General features: G+C 44.4%; 1 protein-coding gene across 1 annotated transcript in view; it reads left to right on the top strand.

Annotated features, from left to right (window-relative positions):
- Positions 1-9,397, top strand: part of LOC105898564 (protein shisa-6-like) — a 54,697-nt gene extending 45,300 nt beyond the window's left edge. Inside the window, exons 6-9 of the mRNA XM_031569208.1 lie at positions 2,900-2,959; positions 4,063-4,083; positions 5,497-5,622; positions 8,655-9,397. Coding sequence (XP_031425068.1) covers positions 2,900-2,959; positions 4,063-4,083; positions 5,497-5,622; positions 8,655-9,397 — 950 coding nt within the window. The remainder of the gene's footprint in view (positions 1-2,899; positions 2,960-4,062; positions 4,084-5,496; positions 5,623-8,654) is intronic.
- Positions 9,398-21,226: the final 11,829 nt, after the last annotated feature.

The following is a 21,226-nucleotide window of genomic DNA, read 5'->3' as shown; positions in this document are numbered from 1 at the left end:
TATGGGAGACTTATCTCCAAATCACCAAATGCCATGTTCTACATTAAGTCTGTTATGCTCTACTCAGCTCATCACATTCCCTCCCTGTAGTCCCACATTATCCCACCCCTGGGATTTATTGATATGTTTAGCCACCTGGAATCCCCGGAGATCTCTCTATATTCACCCAGGTGATGCAGCTGTGTTAGCAAACGTGGCCTTTTCCTAAACTCTAATGAATTCACACCTCTTCATAACCCACTTAGGTGGCTGTGGGTGGGCCTGCAGGGTAAGAACCCACCCCTGCCTCTCTCTATCACCAAACACATTGGGTGGTGTTATGTGTGTGTGTGTGTGTGTGTGTGTGTGTCTGCATGTGGGAAGGGGGGCTGTAGGTGTTGGGTGGATTGGACACAGCAGTAAGTAAGTTAGAAGTAAGCAGTAAGTAAGTTAGAAGTAGTCATGTCTACAGCTTCTGTGGTCAGGTATTTGTGTGTGCCTGTGGTGGGGGATATTTGTGTGGGTGTATGTGTCTGTGTGCTTTTTTTTGTGAAAAATGTAGACCCTAGTGTTTGTCTGTTAATGTGTGTATTTGACATTATTAGAGAACAACAGCTTGGTTTATTTATTTGGAAAGCTCTTCAGGAACCCATAAAACCATATGTGCTGTGATTTTTCACGTACATCCCATATATAGAAGTGCTTCAAATCCAATAACCCTGTCCCGAGAAGGTATTGCGTGCTTTCCCAAGAACAATTTAAGATGTTACATGTAGCTCACCAGGGGACAACCCTTCTCACTTTTTTTAACCGTGTCAAGTTGTTTCTCAGCCCAGCTCCAAAACAGGTTAATTTATCCTCGGCATCTGGGGAACAGTTCATTGGTCCCTTCATCAAAGCAGGCTGATTGAGCAGGGCAACACAAACAACACAGAAACCGCCGATTAAGGCAGTCCTGTTTATCCTCTATGGGGCCGGAAGTTTGTGGTTTTAGCATACATTGCCATTTCAAGGCTGTCTAATTGGGATGCGTTTCCAGTCATCTCTGGCTCTAATCAGAGGCATTTGTCTTCGAAGGCAGTTTCATCTCTCAGCATAGCCACAAGAAAAGAGAGCCTTAACTAGACTTGCTGTGAGTGAATAATTTCTTTTTTCCCCCTGCTGCTGTTTGGCATCTTTGTCTTGATTGCGTTAATACGTTTCTCATGTTGTCAGACTTTGTGTTGGTTTTCTCTGTTGTAGAGACGTGTGAGTGTGTGTGTAGCCCTTTGGCTAACTCTGTGTTCGAAAGCCTCGTTGTTATTCAATTAAGAAGCCACTGGCAAGCAGATAAGCCTGTCTCCTGTCACTCAACATTAAGAGCTCCAGAGAGTTTATGTCTCACCAAATTGCTAGTTACTCGCCCTTTTTATGCATTTATCGCACTAATCAAATCATTCATTAACTGGTTTAAATGCAAATAAGAAGTTGCTATTAAATATTCATTTAGCGAGTGTTTGTTCCATCACAGTTGCATCGCTTACATTGATGCAATTAAACAAACGGATGCACTTCGGTGTTTTGGAACAAAAGAGCGAGCCAGCACGTTCCATGTAGTGCTGCGGATTCTGCAGATGTGCCTCTACTCTGCTCTACTGCTGTCCTCACAGGCTGAGAAGATGGTAGAAGATGGCTGCCCCTGCGACGTGTTCCTCTCTCAGCCCAGACCTCGTGCCCAGTCTGTGCCTGGAGTGCATGATGAAAGCATCGTAATGAGCATCCATTCACAGTCACTTCTCTTTTTTTCCTGTTGTTTTCCCTTCATCAGAGCCCACCATCAAAGAGTCCAGGGTAATGATGATGGCTCTATGGGAGCATTTCCGATAGAGCCCAAAAGAGTCCTACAGTACGCTCACATGTACATGGTAATAATAGCTGTTCCTTGCTAGCCTGGTATAACCAGACCCAAATTCGCCTTGTGGATAGAGTCTGACCTCGCTCCAATAGGGGTTGTTTTCAGGTATTGCATCCTAATGGGCGTAGACTTTGAGTTTTGACACCACTGGACCAACTTTTAACCAATCACTATTGACCAATTGGATCTCTATTTCCTACTTCGCCACTACCTGTGCAAGCTAATATATTAGGCTTTCCCCAAACACCATTGGCAGTAAGGCAACAATGTTTTGGCCCTTGGTTAATAAGTTCACACATTTTTCTTGTTCCGACTTCAGTTCTTCTGTCTGCTAGCGTTGCTCCTACTCATCTGTGTTTGAATCGTACTGTTTAGCTCTAGCACTACACCATTGTTGTAACTACATTTCGAAGCTTCATTTCAACGTCATCACACTTAGCCACCCTCACTGGTCGCTGATTGGTGGGCCCCTCAGAACGGCCCATCGTTTCATGTTGTGAACATCAGTTCCAGGCTATAATCACAGCGAAAACTGAGGCGGGAGCGAAGGGCGGGCTGAGCCAGTCTAGTTCCTTGCTAAGGCTCTGAGACACACTAATTAGTGACATACGTCCTCATTACAGCATGAACCCAAAGGCGTTTTCAGGAAAGGACGATCAATGTTTCTTCAGAGAAGGGGTTTTTAACCACAAGAGATGTCCTCTCAGATTACGGAAGACTAAAGAGATGTGTGAAATAATGACTCTAAAAGCATGCACATGTTTCACCAGTGCTCCACATCCACTTGTGCCACTTCCTCTCATTTTACGGATGCTCATACTCACTTTGATGTTTGAAGACTTAGGAGTCTCACATTTATAGGCACACGTGCACATTATGATTCTGCCTAACCTACTACCTTGATATGACCACGGGATGACTGCTTCTCTCTAATCATTATGTTCCAGTGTTTCTTCAAGGTGTGTCTCCCCCAGAGCATCTAGATGAAAGCCCAGAATTTAATCCATGTCTCTCTCTCTCCATCAGATAATCACCAACATGACTACGGGAGCCATCTAGATCTCACAGCCCACACTCCTAAAATGGGTAAGGGCATTAATACGCACTCTGCTCCTTAAGATACCATCTCCATTACTGTAGTCTTTACCCCTGTACTTCAGAACTGGGTATCACTCACTTACTACTCTATGCCAATTAAGCATGCAACAACTAGACTGTCATAATGTATATATTACATACTGTGTGTATGTATGTAATGAATAACACATATACAACTGTTAAGCACATATCTAGCCACCTCTCTGGGCATTGCTGATATCACGAGGAGCCCTGTGTTCTCTTTGCCTAGTTCAATGTATTTATAAACAGCCAAGCCTGTAGCCAATTGAGAACTCGAGAAATTCAGTTGCTTTCTCCCGAATTCAACTGGGTCCAGCAGAGGCAAAGGCTTTTGTAAAAAGCGCGTGTTGACTATCTCACACAATTGGCAGTAAGTAACGACGCTCTCGTTGCTACTCAGAAGTGATTATAGATGTTTTAGAGGAGATTCGCCCAAACTGCTCTCCCGACAGGAAATTAAAAGCTTAGATAAGTAAATGGAATAGAAGCTTTGAGGCCAAAGAGAAGAATGAAAAACAGAAGTGTACAATAATGAGATCCATACAGCTCATTCGGGTTATTGAAAAACCCCAATTATTTTTTATTGCGCCCTATAAGTTTTCCACCCTGAATGGGGGGCTAAATGGGATTTTGTGTGGAAAAAAGACTACAGCAGGGAATTAAAGATTGAGCCAATTTCTCATAAAGAAATGATACACCAAGCGATTAGTTGCTAAACTTATTTTTGACTTTGTGTTTGACTGTTACCATCCACTCTGACAGAACATACTGTAATTGGTCTGATGAAAGTCAATGTCTTCACGCTATTTCTATTTACAGCGTATGGTGTGAGACCAACCAATTACAGCAACGCGAAAAATGTTGCTGCCCCCTTTTGAAAAGCTAAATAAGAACCTCAAGCGTTTGAAACGTCAGTGTATTGAAGTAATACCCTGCCTGTAATTTTGTATTTATTTGTCATTTTTATTTTCATTTGTTTTTGAGAACCTAATGACAGAAGGGAAACCTCAATTTCTGTTGTAAAAACATTCCTGTCATTGATATTTTCTTTTCTCACTTGGATTTGTTAGCCCACAGAATCGAGCGATACGGTAAGTAATACACATCTGCACTGGCTGGACATGTGTATTCTCTTTTCTCTTTTCTCGTTTCTCTTTCTCCTGCGCTGTTTGTAAGAGTTCAGTCGTGGTGTCCCACAGTAGGCGACTGGGGTCGAGGCAGGGGAGAGGGCAACTCTCCTTTTGGCTCAGACTGAATGCACCAGGATTGATGTCAGTAACAGCCCTGCATGATTTTATACTCCTCCTTTTATGGTTGTTCATGTTCACCTTCCATTTGATCTTTCAGCATTTAAAAAAAAAAAACTCACCCCCATCTCTCAATTTGTCCTTTGCACTCTCTCTTTCACACACCTTTCCTCTTCCAACCTCTCATGCACAAGCATCTCTCCCTCCCCCCCCCCTCTCTCTCTCCCTCTCTCTCCGTCTGTCTGAGTGCTTGAAGTCTATGCCACATGGTGTTTGGTGTGTCCCTGCACTTTGTCCCTGTCCTCTGTGCCGCAGTTGTCACCCAGTCCTATTTTTGCCAGAGCAGGCCGCTAGTGGCCTGGTCCCCGTCAGCGCTCTGGTGCCTCCTCCTCCTCCTCCTCCTCCTCTTCCTCGTCCTCCTCCTCCTCCTCCCCCTCCTCCTCCTGCTGCTGCTGCCTCTGCCACTGCTGCTGGGCCACAAACTCACGTTCCACATTCACATCAGCACACACAGGGGCCTGAAAACAGGGAGAACAGAGGAAAAAAAGAGAGAGAGAGAGATGCAGAGAGAGAGAGATGCAGAGAGAGAGAGAGAGAGAGATGCTGAGACAGAGGAAACAGGGTAGCTAGAGAGAGACACAGACACAGAGGTAGACAGAGAGGGACAGAAAGACCAGAGAGAGAGAGAGATGAAAGGGAGGGGTAAGGTGGGCTGGAGAGGAAGAGAGACAAACAACGGAATGGGTGAGTGGATGGGGAGGCAGAGTGGCATTGTAAACAAAGAGATGTACCAGGGATGCGGGCAATTAGTTGCTTTTATATTCTGTGCCCCTGATGGGGCCACCCTTTAGACAGGGTTTTACTAGCATTGCATCACATCAAACATGCACCCAGTTCTGTGTTCAATTGGACCACAACAGTGTTCTACCTACTGTCAACACAGATTCCGCCTTCATTATTACCAGATCTGTCTGAGGCACCGGCCCACGTAAGAATGCAGCTTTACTTCATAGCTCTTCATCATGACAGGTGTTTCTACACTCCCCTGCACAGTGTGTTTAGTTTATCTCCAATGCGAATCTGGTCAATCTGGAATGTGGTCAGTCTGCAGTCAATTTGGAAAATTTTCCTCCTGCTACATCAAGGTACCAGCGCCCCTCCGTTTGGCTCCGGCCCCGGTGTCCCCTGCCGGACGTGTCCCTCACCTCTTGCTCCTCTCCGCCCCCCTCCCTCTCTTCTCCTGTCTGTCTCCAACAGAGAAGCCGCGGAAGAACAACATCCTGACCTCCCAGACGGAGCCATACGACCTGTCCTTCTCCCGCTCCTTCCAGAACCTCACCCATCTGCCCCCCTCCTACGAGCTGGCCATCAAGTCTGACTTAAGTAAATACTCCTCTCTCAAGAAATTAAGTAGGTGGTTCTAATATTGCATTTCCGGCGTGCCGCAACTTCACCCCCCTACCCCATCTCCCCTGCACCCCCTCTCTGCATCTCTGTTGCTCTGTCCTGATTGGATGGATAATTCAGAAGGTTACCCCAACCCGCCCACCATTCCCCCACCTTCTTGCACATGGCACTTGGCAGCTGGCTTGTGGAACGTGACGATGTATGCACGCACAGATGCAAGCAACCAAGACCTGCACAAACGCATGAGGACTGATGCACTGGTAACCCCCCCCCCCTCCCCTACCACATGCAGCACCAAGCAGATCATTGAAGATCATTGAAGTGACTCAATTCCATACAAGAACATTTTCATGGTGATTTCCAGACATGGTTGATCTCCGTTAGTGTCTCAGTTTCGACCACATCCCTGTTGAATGTCAACTAATTATCATGTGATTGAGCCTTGTCTGTATAACTCACATACTGTACGTGTTCTAAGCACATGGTCAGTATTACAGGACTGTGACTTGCTAGATCATTTAGCTAAACAAATCTATCACATCGTCTCCCACTTTACAAGCACTGAAACATGCATGCTGGTATTCGGTTTTGCACATCCTTATGGCTGCAGCGGTTTGTTACATTTCTGGAATGTTCAAGAGAACTAAAAGACTACAAAACAAATACTTGGATAAGAAAAAACACCTCAGTATGAAAAGGTCTTGCTGGGAAACACCTAGCCATTTTAACGTAGGAAACTAGGAAACAACAAAAAGGATTGTCCCATAAACCTACCGTCATCCCAGCTGATTGTTTTTATCATCATGGGAATCCGACAAAAGCACCTTCACAGCATGTACTATACTCCACCTGTGTGACTGGCCCACAGAGATGTCAGTCTTTGGAGAATATAGCCAGCCTTACAAATTAATGAGCTCCCGATGAAACCATCTGGACAGAGGCAGAGAGATGAGGCCCAAATTCCACTGATATGTTCTCTCCGCCAACCCCTAAATCACACACGCACCTCCCCCAGCATGTCACCGCTGCCCTTGAGCTGAACTGCGCATAAACATAGACCACTCTAAAGTGGGGAAAAACTGCATGGTCAGCAGCCTTGAGGGGCTGGGTGCAGATGGAGGGGGCAGTGTGTGTGTGTGTGTGTGTGTGTTGACACTGCCATCCTCTTCAGTTTTCTCCTTCGCTCTAATCACCATAAAAGGGATTAAAAGACTGTTCAGAACAACAGTGCTTCATCTAATCCCTCCTTTCCCCCCATGTGTACTGACAAAGGCAATCATATTATTTGTGCGAACTCTATCCTTTATGATAGCCCGATGTAAATCCCTCTCTAAAGATCACTTTGGAAAGGAAGGTTTCACAGGGGGGCCATTTTGGCCTTGCTGTACTCCAGACCAGGGATCAATAGCTGCCCACGCTTTGGATGAATAAAGGCTCACTCTAATGAGCACGGGCCTGGACGCCAGCCGTCTGCTGCTAATTAGCTGCTCTTACCACGGCCTGATTGTCTGGGATTGTTTTATCTTTAATTGGGCTTCTTTTTTTTGCCTCTGCAGAAGTTGAAGATGCTGTGGACTGAATCAGTTGTAATTCAGTGGAATAATGGAACACTAAATGATTCGTTCGATAACGCATCCATTCAGTGAAATGGATTGTGGAGTGTACAGTCCACAAATTTGATGTGTTAATGGACTTTATCTTTGATATTGTCAGCAAAACAGCTACAAGAAGATTTGTATTAATGTCGAGGCAAATGCCTATACAACCGAACAAACCTTCAACCTTGATTCCCCGAACAAGGTTTCTCTTTAGATAAGTGGTTTGGTTAATTATTTTCGATTGAAGCCCAGAAAGAGTTACGATTATAACTACAGCCTGAGTCAGATCCAGTCTCATTTCCCTGTTCTGACATCGAATTCTGCTGATTCTGATGATCCAGTTCACATAATTGTAGAAACTCATCCCCTGATCTATCCATGTGTCCAATTGCACAAAGACCAGATCCGTTTTTTAAATTCATAGAGGTGCCACTGAAGAAATGAGACGGAATGAAAGCGGTCCTTCCCTGTGAGGAACTCGCTTAATGAGGGCCTCGGCGTGAGCACCATCCCCAGGAGCCAGAGAATTCAGGCGAGGTGTTTTTTAAAGAGAGGCAGTCACGCAGAGTCGAGCAGACCAAATAAGACACGGGGAGATAGGAGGTGGGATGCCCACTGCAGACCCAGGGTCAAGCAGACCGTATAAGACACGGGGAGATAGGAGGTGTTGCCCACTGCCCAGGGTCAAGCAGACCGTATAAGACACGGGGAGATAGGAGGTGTTGCCCACTGCCCAGGGTCAAGCAGACCGTATAAGACACGGGGAGATAGGAGGTGTTGCCCACTGCCCAGGGTCAAGCAGACCGTATAAGACACGGGGAGATAGGAGGTGTTGCCCACTGCCCAGGGTCAAGCAGACCGTATAAGACACGGGGAGATAGGAGGTGCAATGCCCACTGCAGACCCAGGGTCAAGCATTCAGCTGCTGCTGGAGCAGAGTGGTCAAGCCCCACTGAGCTGACACTCCCGAGCTAAACAAACCTTTCAGAACCATGGCACCCCCAGTCCTCTTCCTTCTTGCTGCTTGTGAGTTTAGCTCCCCAGGACTAATTATACGTTACCTTCAAATATTTAGGGCATAGGCAGAACAAAAACATTGGACTGTAATTTTCAGAAGCTCATTTTCAGAAAACTTTGATACGTGCTAATGGTTTCTGTGTCTGGTAGCTGTGGCTGTGCATCTCTAAAACAAGAAGGTGAAGTTACTGTTGTAGTGTGTTTTAAAAATGTTGTCACCAATGTCAGTATTAATGTAGAAATCTAAAGAAAGACCTGAGGTAAAGATAAGACTATCTCATCAAGATGTTCATGCAGAAAAAAGGGAGATGTGAGAGAAACAATGGTGTCTTTGAGTTCCAGATTCAAAACATTTAGCTTAACTTCTCCTCCTGTTCCCCTTCCTACACGTAGCCGACGATGTGGATGAGTACTACAGCCGGAAGCGCAGTCACATGCCCGATGTGGCTCCGCGGGGGGGTCTGCACACGCATATGGTGAAGCTGAGCGGCGAGGGGCCCGGCCAGGGTGGCCAGCAGCAGCAGCAGCAGCCCAGGCAGAAGCCGCGGCGCGTGCAGAGGGCCATGTCCCAGGACCACGTGCTCTCTCCGGCCCGGGCACCACTCCGCCAGGAGTACAGCCTCGCCCCGTACAGTGGCGGTGGGGGCGGCGGCGGTGGGGGGGGCGGAGGCAGGCCCCTCTCGCCGTACCACGGTCGCATGCCTTCACAGGAGCAGCTGCTGTCGGCCGACCGACTGCACTCCCAGGACCCCCTGCTGTCGCCGGACAAGATGCTCTCGTTGCGACGCTCCAACTTCCGCGAGAAGGGCGCCATGTCGCGGGCGCTCTCGCACGCGGACATGTTAATGCCCACCACGCCCGTCATGGACCGCCACTACAAGATGACTAAGATGCACTCGCATCCCAGTGCCTCCAACAGCGACCACCAACACAACTTGTTGACCGTCAACCCCAGCACCAACAAGCGGCAGGCCTTCGCCTCGCGGCGCACCCACACCGTCGACCACCTCCAGTACATCCCAGGCCATCACCACCCAGGCCATCACCACAACGACCATCACCACAACGACCATCACCACAACAACCATCACCACGACGACTATCGCACGGCCAGCAAGACCGAAGTAACTGTTTAATGCAGCAAGAGTCTAAGGGGGAAAGGGGATGAGAAAGAAGTCATGGGAAAGACACTAAAATGAACAGAGAGATTTGACAAACAGTAGGTCCAGCAGCAACAGGATAGTGCTGAACCGCCAGCCCCCTTGACAACTTCATTTGGCTAGGGAGTCGTCCTACTTGGCAAAGAGGTCTCCTTGTTAACCGATTCCATTTGAAAACCATCCTTTGCTTTCAGCTCATGCTTTCCTCTTTCTGCGATCCCAGTTGGGTCACGGGTAGGATCTACAGTTTCTCCTCACCAAAAACACTCTTTTTTTCCACTCTTAGGGCAAACATAAGGGCTTTGCACGCAAACACAAAAGGACATTTTGGTGATAGTTGACTGTTGGCTGAACCCGACGGATATTTTTTCAAATATTACGGTGGACCTGGCAAAGAGACTGTATTAACTTTATAAATACATTAATAGATTTAATATTTGTATTTCCAGTCCTTGTTATAGCTTTAGAGTTTCTTCTTGATTATATAAATTGTTGATAGCACTTCTGGCAGTGCCTCTCAAAAATATGTCCCATTTCAGTGATGAAATGGAAATGTGGGTTAAAAAGCACAATCAATTTGATTTATTTATCCCCCTCCTCCTCCTCCTCCATTTTGTTCTTTTGTTCTCTTTTGAAAAATGGCCAGTGCATATCCGCTTCTTAGTCAAAAACAGTGGCAATTTCCTTTGCTTTAGATGATTGTAAATAGGCTATGTGAGCTGCATTACAATGATAGGGTGCTGGCCTGAGGTCTCAACTTTCAGTAACGGTTTGAGCAGTTTAAAGGTCAAGGATGGGCAACTGTCTGACCCAACAGACCACTGAGCAAGTTATTGATGCTACAGAATTGTACAATAACGTGTACAACATATATTGTCCCGCCCTTGTTTATTTCCTTTTGTTCTTTTTTTGGAATCTTGAAAAAGTAGAGTGATTGTGAATTAAAATGTCCAAGTCTAGCCACATGGCCCCTGTCCGCAGGCAGCTTCACACAACACACGTATGCTACTGATCAATGTTATTGAGAACTTGTTGGTTCTTATTGTTTACGTTTTTAACCAATTAACAGGTCATGTCTGTACTATCAAATGTCTCCTGGCATCCCAGCATATTAATTAATCAGTGTGGTGTTGTGTAATAATGACATGCGTTTGTCAGAATTAAAGTAATATGCGTTCTGTAATGGTTACATTTTTCCAGCACTTTGTATGTGATTGAAATGACCAGAGAGGAAGACATTGTTCTGAGTACCACTAGAAATAGCAGTAAGGATTAAGACTGTGAATTGTTTGTCCGGTAGTTTTAATTAAAGCAATGCCTTAACATGTGGAGGCCCATATCCGACCATTTTTTCTACCATCTTGATTAGAAGTCCTTGGTTCACTATTAACAAGCCTGGTCCTACATTTTGACTCAGAGAGGATGATACACGATGTACCAACACCTTTGGTAATAATTGCAGGAGCCGAGACATTACCTCACAGTTCTACAGAAGGAAGACATTTTGATGGAGGGGGAGAAATTAATGGATTTGTTCCTGTATTATGTTTTATCTTTTTAACCTTCCTAATTTGTTTCTTTTGACTGAGACATTAGCCTTGCCTCCCCCCCTTCACTGCCGCTGACTCTAGAAATGTGAGCCAGAACTGGGCCAGATGTGGGCCAGATGTGGGAGAGCGTCGGCAGCCATCTGGACTGGAACAGAAACTGGCTCTGAGAACAAGCTTCCAGCAAATGAGGTCATTGGCTGTTTCTCTGTAATGTTCTTGCTTCCATATTAATCAAAGCACATTCTGTGAGTCCTGTCTAAAATGATTACCATTCTGGTGAAGTCTGAGGTTTTTTTTTTTAACACATTCCCCAAGCATACTGTCTCCGTTGATCACAAATAAAGGACATTTAGCAAAGCCTGGTACTGCTTCAGACTAATTTGTCAAAACTGCTGAACAGCTTTGTTTATCTTACTGTAGCAAGGTGGCAACCAGAATGGCAGAGCAAGATTTGCATTTCAAATGGCATTTGATACGTATATCATATGCTATTTCTATGTGACACTGAAACTCTGAAAGTGGGTCAGTCTGAAAACAGCAAACAGTAGAACCAGAACCAGATGGAGGTCAATCAGTTGAAATCATTTTCTTAAACTGACACTGAAGACATTTGCCACAGCACCCCCAACAACTTCATCCTCATTTTGTTCTGCGATGTGAAAGCACAAATTCAGGTCACTCCGTTTTTCATAGACTTCCTGAATCGTTATTTAAAACCCTGATGGTTTATTTTGTTTTCCATCATAGTCATAAATGATGCATGTCTTCCAACTTGACTGTGTTGATGACGTCATTAACTCCATCACCAGGATTTGCAGTTTCCCTCTTAGATGAATTGGACATAAATTGATTACTGGTCAAGATATAAACAGGTTGGCAAGTTTGCACTGACCGTTTCGTGTCCATTCCTCAGGTGGTGGATACATTTTTAAATGTAATCACGGGTAGCCACAAAAAAATCATCAGCTTATTTTGGGTAAAAAAATTAAATGCCTCTGACTTCTTATCGGAAAACATTATGCATAGGGTGCCATTGATATTTGATGGTGATGAGCTGTTTAGCAAATTTCAAGCACGATTTCAGAAGAGAGCATTAGTTTGAATGGTGTGTTGCTTGTTTATTTTTTCTTGTGGTTATTATTGTTTTTCCGCGCCACTCAAATTGTCCCCCCAGTCAAGCTGGGTTCTTCATCAGATGTAGCCCCGTTAAGTGACCGATTCATTAAGAACTGAGGAAGCAGAGGACGACTCCAATGGCTTTAATAACCTCAACTCCACAGGGCTCCGTTTCGGCTGATCTCCTAAAAGTGATAAGGGATTGTCCCGAACTCGCGACTCCTTCGGAAAAACAACCCAACAGAAGAAAAAATAAAACACAATGAAAACCATTAAGTTTGATGCCATAGATATTAATGCCCACTGTGTCCTCCCAGGGGCCTGTGGCGCAAGGGGAGCCCATTCCATTTACAGTGGTGTTGGCGGGACACGCGCTCCCCACGGGACCTGAAACTAAAGGCTTGCGGTCACGGCTCTTTACAACCCTGCTGTAAGAATGGAAAAATAGCGGAGCGGTGTCTGTTTTTCATCACACTGCATGTATTTGCATTTAGATGGAAAAAAACATGGAGCTGTGCAAGGTGAGGAGCAACACGCCAGGGCATGGGTCAATAGCAAGGGCACCCGCTGTGTGTGTGTGTGTGTGTGTGTGTGTGTGTGTGTGTGAGCGAGAGAGTTGTTCGGGTTGTGAATGTACAATGTGTGTATGGTTGTGTCTTGACTCTCTAACAAGGCCACTTTGGTTTGCAGACATGAAGCCTGAGCTTGGGCTTTTCTGAGAACAGAAAGCGTGTGTGTGTGTGCTTTTAGTCCTCTGTATCTGAGAACAGAAAGTGTGTGTGTGTGTGTGTGCTTTTAGTCCTCTGTATCACGGCAAGCTAACAATGACTTCCGTTAAAACGTCTCATTGTGCCTAACACCTGCTGTTGCCATGCCATCAATTAGCATAATGAAACACCACTCTGGTGTACTTAAACCGTTCTGGCTGCAGAAGGAGAACAAGTCGCTTTCTCCATCATTGTAAATGAGAGCAAACTGCTCAGGCTGCCATGATATGGATACTTGAATATGGATATCTGATTCTGAATGGGACTGTTCACTGCACTGTTGTGAAAACTCGCAGGAACATTTAACCATCGACTTTGTAGAAAAGCAGGACCGTTACCCGTAATATGTGTTATGCTGACATTGAATGATTACTGTGTCTGGTCATTTCTAACGTAGACACATATTATCACATCATTATTCTCAGTCTGAGGCCAACATTTCTCACTTCCTTCCCCCTTTGTTTGTGTGTTTGTCATCAATATTCAATCAGTTTATTCTGTCCTCTAATCTTATACACCACATTTTATTTCATTGGAAAGCTAATTTGAATGTTAGATTTCAGTAATTACACTCAAACAGCACCTATTACCGAATGTTGGCATCTGAGATACGTATTGCATCTGAGCAAATTGATATCACCTTTTTAGACTGTCTATGTGAAAACTTAACATTGCCAGTCAACCACTGATTCAAATGTAACCACTTTTCTCCTAAAAGGTTTTTACTGATCCTGAAGCTGTGGGTATATTTCCATGTGAAGGGAGGTTAGGCTGGACTGATGCGCTGGGGCCGGTGTGTGGTTAATGGAGCAGACTATCATGGCCTCCCCTCCACTCCACCACTGGGATCAATGGGACTGTTGAACCTTTGAATGATCACTCTGCAGGAAGAGGAGGATGAGGAGGAGGAGGAGGAGGAGGGTAGGCAATGGTTGTCTGATGAAAATGGAGGTGCATTTTCCTTTTCGCTTTCTTTAATTTTTTTGTCAGGCTGATGGGGTTAGCTCCTCCGGTGAATTGGGGGGGGGGGGGGGGGGGTTCAGCCTAGTCACCCAGATGAAATCTCTAAACCTGAGACATGTTGGAGGCGTTAAACTGGAAGAAGGGGGAAGGAGGGAAGAGGGCTCAGAACTGGGGATTAGAGATAAACAAGCGTTTGCCGTCAAAGATCTCTGATGTGGAGTAAACATGTAACTGACTCTCCAAACACGTTCAGCTTGAGAGGATCCTAGAGGTGCAGAGGAACACTCACTACCCTTCATTTGGAAAATCTGTGTTCATGCAATCCTAAGCAGACAAGTGTCAAACTAAAAAGCCCTAAGCTGATCTCTAAATAAGGAATTGCTGTTTGCTTTCTTTGTATGCTTGTTGAGCAGTAGGCCTACTTGTTTCTATTTCACAAAAGTAAGAGAGAAAGAGATTTGAAGAGATTGTGTTGAAATTCACTGACAGGGCGAGTGGGGCCAAAAATAAACAACAACAAAAAATTGATGAAGTGAAAAAGAAAGAATAAATATTGAGGACATGCCTCAAATATTGACGACATGCAGCCGATCATTATCTTGAAAGAAGAAGCAGAGTACATGAAAGGAAGATTCTGTCCTTCTTGTATTTTTGGTGATTAATGTTTGGAAGACTTCATAGCATTTTGTTTGGGAGCAGCAGTATGGACTTTAATTGCCTTTCCACTGTGGTAGACGGTTTGGGACCATACAGCACATCATCCCTGCAGGGATTTCAAACTAAACTGTTGAAAACAATTATTCCCCTTGAGTGCAGCATTTAAAGCCATTCTTTAGCTTTGCCGAAAAAGCCACACTTCATATGTCCACTCAGCTCCTTCCAAGAAAGCCAAGGCTGTTTGACCATGAGTCGTTTGCGTATGAGGTGCTGAACACTGGAAAGCACAGGAAGAAATCTTGACTTATGTGACCGCACAGAAACTCATCAACCCTCCCTAAAAAATAATTATGATGCACTGGAGCAATGCAATTTCCCCCAAGCAAGGGCAAATCACCACAATTACAGCTATTATAGTAATTATCATGATTGTTTGCTGGGCGGATGCCCCGTCCTGTCAACACTGGGTCCCAAGTTGAATTGGTGAAGCTTTTGAGAGGGCGTGAAGGGTTGTCAGTCACACTTGATTGGCCCTCATAATGAACTGCATCGATGGCACCGCCATCACGTATCACTGCACAGCCAAGGTAGTTGTTCTAATCATAGAGAAGTTCCTAAAATAGCCTCCCTGTCGTCAAAGCTGAGGCCTCCACTGAGGAGCTGGCTAAGCCATGTTTGCTAAATGTCGGGTCTTTGCTCTTCCTCTTTTCCTGTCGGCAGGATACCTATCTGGCTTAGCTGAATTTGAACCAATCCGCAAGGAGCACAGAGTAATTTTCTCCCCAGGTCTCAGACAGTCACAGGTCTGGATGCTCTGGAGATGACTAGGTGTGCTTTCCTATTAACCACTGTCATTTTAAAGGAGTGCAGAGCCGTAGCTGATCGATAGGGTCGGCCAGCACGGAGCAGGTAGAATGTAGAGGTGGGAGCCTTGCCCAGACACGGGACATTAATCTTCCACCTGCAGTGGTTGCCGTGGCCAGCGGTCGGGTGTTTACACAGTCTGGCCCGCAGACATGCCAGGCCTGGATGTTATTTTCCCTCTTACCAATTGAAAGTTGATAGCCAGTTGTCAGAAGTGTTTCCCAAAGCTTTGAGAAACAGGAATTTACTGTTGTTCTGCCATAGTGAAGCACAGTCTGAGGCCTGACTTTTAGTTCATTATTCAAGATGGAGGCGCTGGCTTCCACTGTGGAGTCAAAATGCGTTGATGCATCTTGTGTATGCAGGATGTGAATAACAGACTGGAGAAGGCCCTGATATCCAGTGACTTGAAAAGGTGATAACATTTTGATTATGAATGATGATCCCACAGTTGTGGTGTCGACCTGCCTTTCTCAGAAAGAACAATTTAATGTGATACACAAAGATTATTTGTTACACAACTGGGATACCTCAAGTCACCCACCCCAGCCATAAACCTCAACCTTAGTCCTGACTGTAATTACATCTCAGCTAAGACCTCAAATTAAGTGTAAGCCTTGTCGTATTACCAGTTGTTTACAGAGTGTCAACACACTGTTTTTGCTAATGAATTAAAGCGGGGACCATTCTGTAGTAAATTCAATATTCAGTTGCATTATTTTATGATCCCCACATAGACAGTAAGCTTTAGTTACATACCCACTTAGGGAAAAAGACTGTTTTTGGTTGTTTAAGGCTAATGTTGTGTAATGTTTCTGTCTTGCTTGAGGGTAGTCAGATTTCTCAAGCATAATGTCAAGTCAAATCTCTGTTCTGATTGAGTCATATCCTCAGTGTGTGGAAATGTAACAATGAATGAAATGCAGTAAGTGGATTTGCAGCCAGCAGAAACACGCAAGGGGGTAAAAAAAAAAAAACCATCTAATGAATAATTCACGTCTTAAGTCTCAGTAAACAACATTCATAATACACTGAGAAAGCAAGGTGGTACTGTAATGGTACTGGCAGTGTTTAGCCTATGTAGCCTGTCCTGCAAACAAACAATCTTTACACATCAAACAAATCCGCCAAGCACAGAATTGAAGTATGTGTACGAAACTAAGCTCTTTCTCAGTAGCAACCTGACATGTTTAATCGATGGTAAACTGCTCAGGTATGCACAGTTTTCTCAGCTGTAAAATATATAGAAAAAGAGAAAAAAACCCATAAAATCCTGTTGATCGAGTCGCAATAAGCCATATGAGAACAGGATGACATTAGCTGAAATTACACTTCAGCACTATCTCTTGGCTTTGTGATGGGTGGCAGACAGTGCTCAAAATTCTCTCTGAATGGGACTGAAGAATCAATGCCATTGACCTGATTCAGGGGGATCATTGAAAGTGTTCCCCATTTTATACAGAAAACAGATGACACAGAGGGTGAATTTGCCAAATGTCTTCTGAAATGGCCTCAGGTAGATATTTCTTGTGCTCTGCTCTCAATAAGACTGTCATGAGCAGGGAAATGAAATGTTCCAGCAGACAAAAGAGAATATCAGCAGGCTGTCTGAATTAATTGGATTATACCTATAGTTTTGGGATGAACCAAATTACCCTTGTTCAGTCGGGAGCCTCTCTCTTGCATCTGCTGATTGGTCCACATTGTTGTGGGCTTTCTTCAGTGAACTAATTAATTTGACATCCTCAAGGACTTCTTATATAAAGACTCTTTTCCACACAGTAGTGTGGACCTAACCGCACATCATATGTGAGTTTTGTCGCTCCTCCACCTCCTCCAGATTTCGTATGGCAAGCCCAAACCTACTACTGTGTCTGGAATTGTATTAATACATCTTATTAATATGTTAATACATTCAGAGACTTGCTCTGACTGAGATGAATTTACTTTTGTCTTTGTATTGTGTGTTAGGTTCATAAATATTTAAATCCTGCCATGCTTAGCACACACACAACATTTTTAACCATTTTGGTCTTGTTGTGTACCCACCTGGTAATTAAAATGGATCCCAGTCCTGGTCTAAAGGTCAGTAGATTGCCAGTTGTTCTCACTCTTTGAAGGAAGTACCAGTGGGAGGGCAACAATTGCAGAAGAGACTTTCCAAATTGTAATTCAGCACGTCCAACAAGGGTTTGGAGGACTCAAAGTCTGACTGCCATTTTGATGAATTGACTTTGTGAAGGCACACCACTAGTACTGAAGGCAGAGCTAGAGCAGTCCTCCACCCCCCACCGTCCTGGAAAGGTCAGCCTCAGGGCTGCTGTTTCACTGTGGTAATAACTGGCGGCCATGTTGCCTCGCACTTCAAAACAGAGGTGCAGAAACTTGTGACACTCCGTGGCACCTTTGCCATGGACTGACATTTAACGGCTTTTGCAGATAACAATACACTTCTTCACAATTGACACAAAGACGAGAGTGAGGTCACTCAGCAATAACAGGAAAATACGGCCATTTTACATTTAGAATTAAACTCAGAAATTAGTATTAAATACTTTGTATCATGATACAGAAATATTTTGGGAAAAGGTTTAATGAAATGCACATACAGTATAAGCAGCTATTTCTATGGCATCCTGTTGAAATGTATAGCACACCCAATTGCAACAAGAGCAAAGATCTCCTTCTTACAGATTAAAAAGATATAATTACATTTCACATTACTCTGCGCTGTAGACTGTAGACACACCTGGGAAACTGCCAGCATCCCTGACATACTAAGATGCATCCTAATGGTCCTGCATGGATCAATGCAAACTTCTCCCTCCCTAAAAGTACCTTTCAAGCACCGAGCGCCAAATGGCCATCAACGATTACAGATGGTGCAGTGTGCCTGCAAAATAAAATCAGAAGTAGAAGAAGCACTTATTTTGAAAACCAGTCTTTTGTCAGGATTTTGAAGTTGACCTCAGCATGCAGCCCTGCATATGGAGTCATTCCAAGCATTAAGCTCAGGAAGTGACTGCCTGGCAGTGGAAAAGGCATAACATTTATGCCAGGCAGGTAGTAAAGTCAGCATGTAAAGTCAACATAATTAATCAGCCTGATTCATACATCAGTCAGTATAAAGCAGTAAGTCAAGCAATAGACAGAGACGAGTGACGTCTGCTCAGATGGTACATTGGTGACATGGGGAACACTAATCTCAAGCACACAACAGACAGTGACTCTAATCTCAAGCACACAACAGACAGTGACTGTAATGTCAAGCACACAACAGACAGTGACTCTAATCTCAAGCACACAACAGACAGTGTTGGCTGTTTACTTTATGGCTATCTCTCCTTCTGAGAACCATATGGGCATGTTGGCGTCCCCTCGGAAAAGGCATGAGGAGGTGATAAGACACCTGAAAAGGACATTTACTTCTTTTACTTTAAAACAGGGGAATTATTTATGGCTTGAAGGATTTGAACAGGATCGGCTCAGGTCCAGCAAGTCTCTGCAGTAATCCTTACCCTGTCTGACTTATGAAGAAGTTGTGTTGGGTCTCGGAGAGAACAGAGAGATTAAACAGTGCTTTTCCGGAAAAATCTTTGCTGATGGGCATGGTTAATCAATACTTTCGACTGGGCTCACTGCTTAAGGAAGATGAGCATTTCTGAGGTTGTATGGGCTGTGTATCAGAGGTTGCAGCCATGATATCACCATTCAGTGCAGCCTCCACTGCCAACAGCTACCTGCCAGAGTGATGGAGAACTCGTATTGGTTCACGCTGAACAGACCTTCGTCGGTCAGTGATTAGTAACACAGCCATTGACCCTCTCTGCCGGAGGCAAATGACTAACAGCTCATATACTCACTCTATTTTCTTTGATAGGCTGGACAGAACAACACATCGATACGGCCCTCTTTATTTGAGTTTGGACATTAACAGGTGCCATTACGCGTCGATCTGACCCTGTTCGACCCCTAGCAGATTGGACCCATTTCCCCAGACCGGTGAAGCACAGACACTTTCATACATTCACCCTTATTCCCAAAACTCAGATTTCGAGGGGTCATGCCCTCCCCAGAGGTTCAATCATATCTCTCTTATTGCTTTTTTACCACTGACGGCTTGAAACATGACTGAGACCTTCTAATAGCATTTTATTTCTGTTGATGAAATGTCCTTTTTTCCTTCTTTAGGGAAGCTTATCATGTCTCTGCTCCTGTTAGGTTAGGTTGCTTCCAGTAATAGGGAGGTGAATTCGAAGTGTTCAATCCATAAACCTTTTTAGTTATTTATTTATTTTTTACATTTCTTGGATGACTTTTGGTCAGTTTTGGGTAAAAATGTAGGTCTGAACCCATGATGAGCAAAAGATTTTATTTATTATCATTGATTCTATATTCTATTAAGGTTGTTGATAGCCATAACAACTCATTCTAAGGTGTTGCACAAATCTCACTTAATCCCAATCCCAAAACAATACTTGTGGTGTTTGGTGTTGTCTATGGCAGCCCACTCTCTGTTTTTAGAGGATAACACACTGCCCCCTGTTTGTGGAAATGTAAATGTCCCATATACAGTACACCACTGTCCTACATTATTTTTATAACACAATACAGCATATTATACGTCTTTATACGCTAAACCCAAAGCAAGCTACAAATACCCAGCATCCAACCAAACTGCACAATATAGTTCAAAACATGAGCCTGAAAAGCATTTGATAAAACACCTTACAACATTTTTGGACCATTCCCTACATTCTCTAGACTGATCCAAACACACCCTGCCTGACATCATCAAATTGATACCTGAATGACTTTAGTGTAAAGAGAGTGGAGGATGATGTCAGCGCTGCTCCAGTTTGGTCTTTCACCAGCCTGAGCTCACATCCACTGACTGCATCATGACAGGTTTGGGGTCTTTCACCAGCCTGAGCTCACATCCACTGACTGCATCATGACAGGTTTGGGGTCTTTCACCAGCCTGAGCTCACATCCACCGACTGCATCACTACAGGTTTGCCACCCTGCTTAGTTAAGTGTCACTGGATTGTTCTCCCCGCAGCACCAGGCAGAGAACTTCAGAGAGCCATTCAGTCTCACTGATATCCACAGCGCTGATAGTTTTGAACCACCGCCTCCTGCACCCACAGTCACACACACACACACTCACTCTAAGACAGACACACACACGCACGGACACACACACACACGTGCGCGCGGACACACACACACACACACACACACACACACACACTCTAAGACAGACAGACACACACACACACACACAAAAGAAAGAAAGAATAGATCAAATAATTTCATTCAGTCACGACCCTGAGGCCACACACATCCTCCTGCTGGGTGGAAGGCATGGCTGTCATCCCTCTGTCCAACTGCATGAAAGCTTTCTATGGACAGACTTACTTATAATTCATCTACAGCCTTATCTGGCATAGGGGCAAATTAGGGGCAAAATTACCTCCTTCATTTGAACAGACTGAGAATGCACAAATTACTTTTATTTGATTTGATGAGGGGATACTATGGTTAAGGAGTCCATTCATGATCTAAGGCTTTTTTGTAAAAAATGTTTAATGATTATACTGAACAAAGCACAGAGCTGAGGTGTTCTCTTCATCTTGGGGTGTTCTTAATAAATCAGTGTACAAAACACCAACATCATAAAACAAACAAGCAAGCCCCTTAAAATGAAGCCTGTCTCATTGAGACAAATGCAACTCAGTTATTTGTGTCTCCGAAGTAGTTCAGTTTGTATGTCAGACTCTCCAGCAATCCCCTGGGCGCTTGAAAAAGGATTTTGTAAATTTGAAAAATCACCGCTGTGTTCATCCTTCAGCTAGGCTGCAATTAAGTAACACAAAATGCTTTAA

The sequence above is a fragment of the Clupea harengus genome, chromosome 1 (genome assembly GCF_900700415.2).
Source record: "Clupea harengus chromosome 1, Ch_v2.0.2, whole genome shotgun sequence".
In the NCBI taxonomy this organism is placed as follows: domain Eukaryota; kingdom Metazoa; phylum Chordata; class Actinopteri; order Clupeiformes; family Clupeidae; genus Clupea; species Clupea harengus.
The sequence above is the reverse complement of the archived record's forward strand: the minus strand, read 5'-3'. Positions and strand labels throughout refer to the sequence as shown.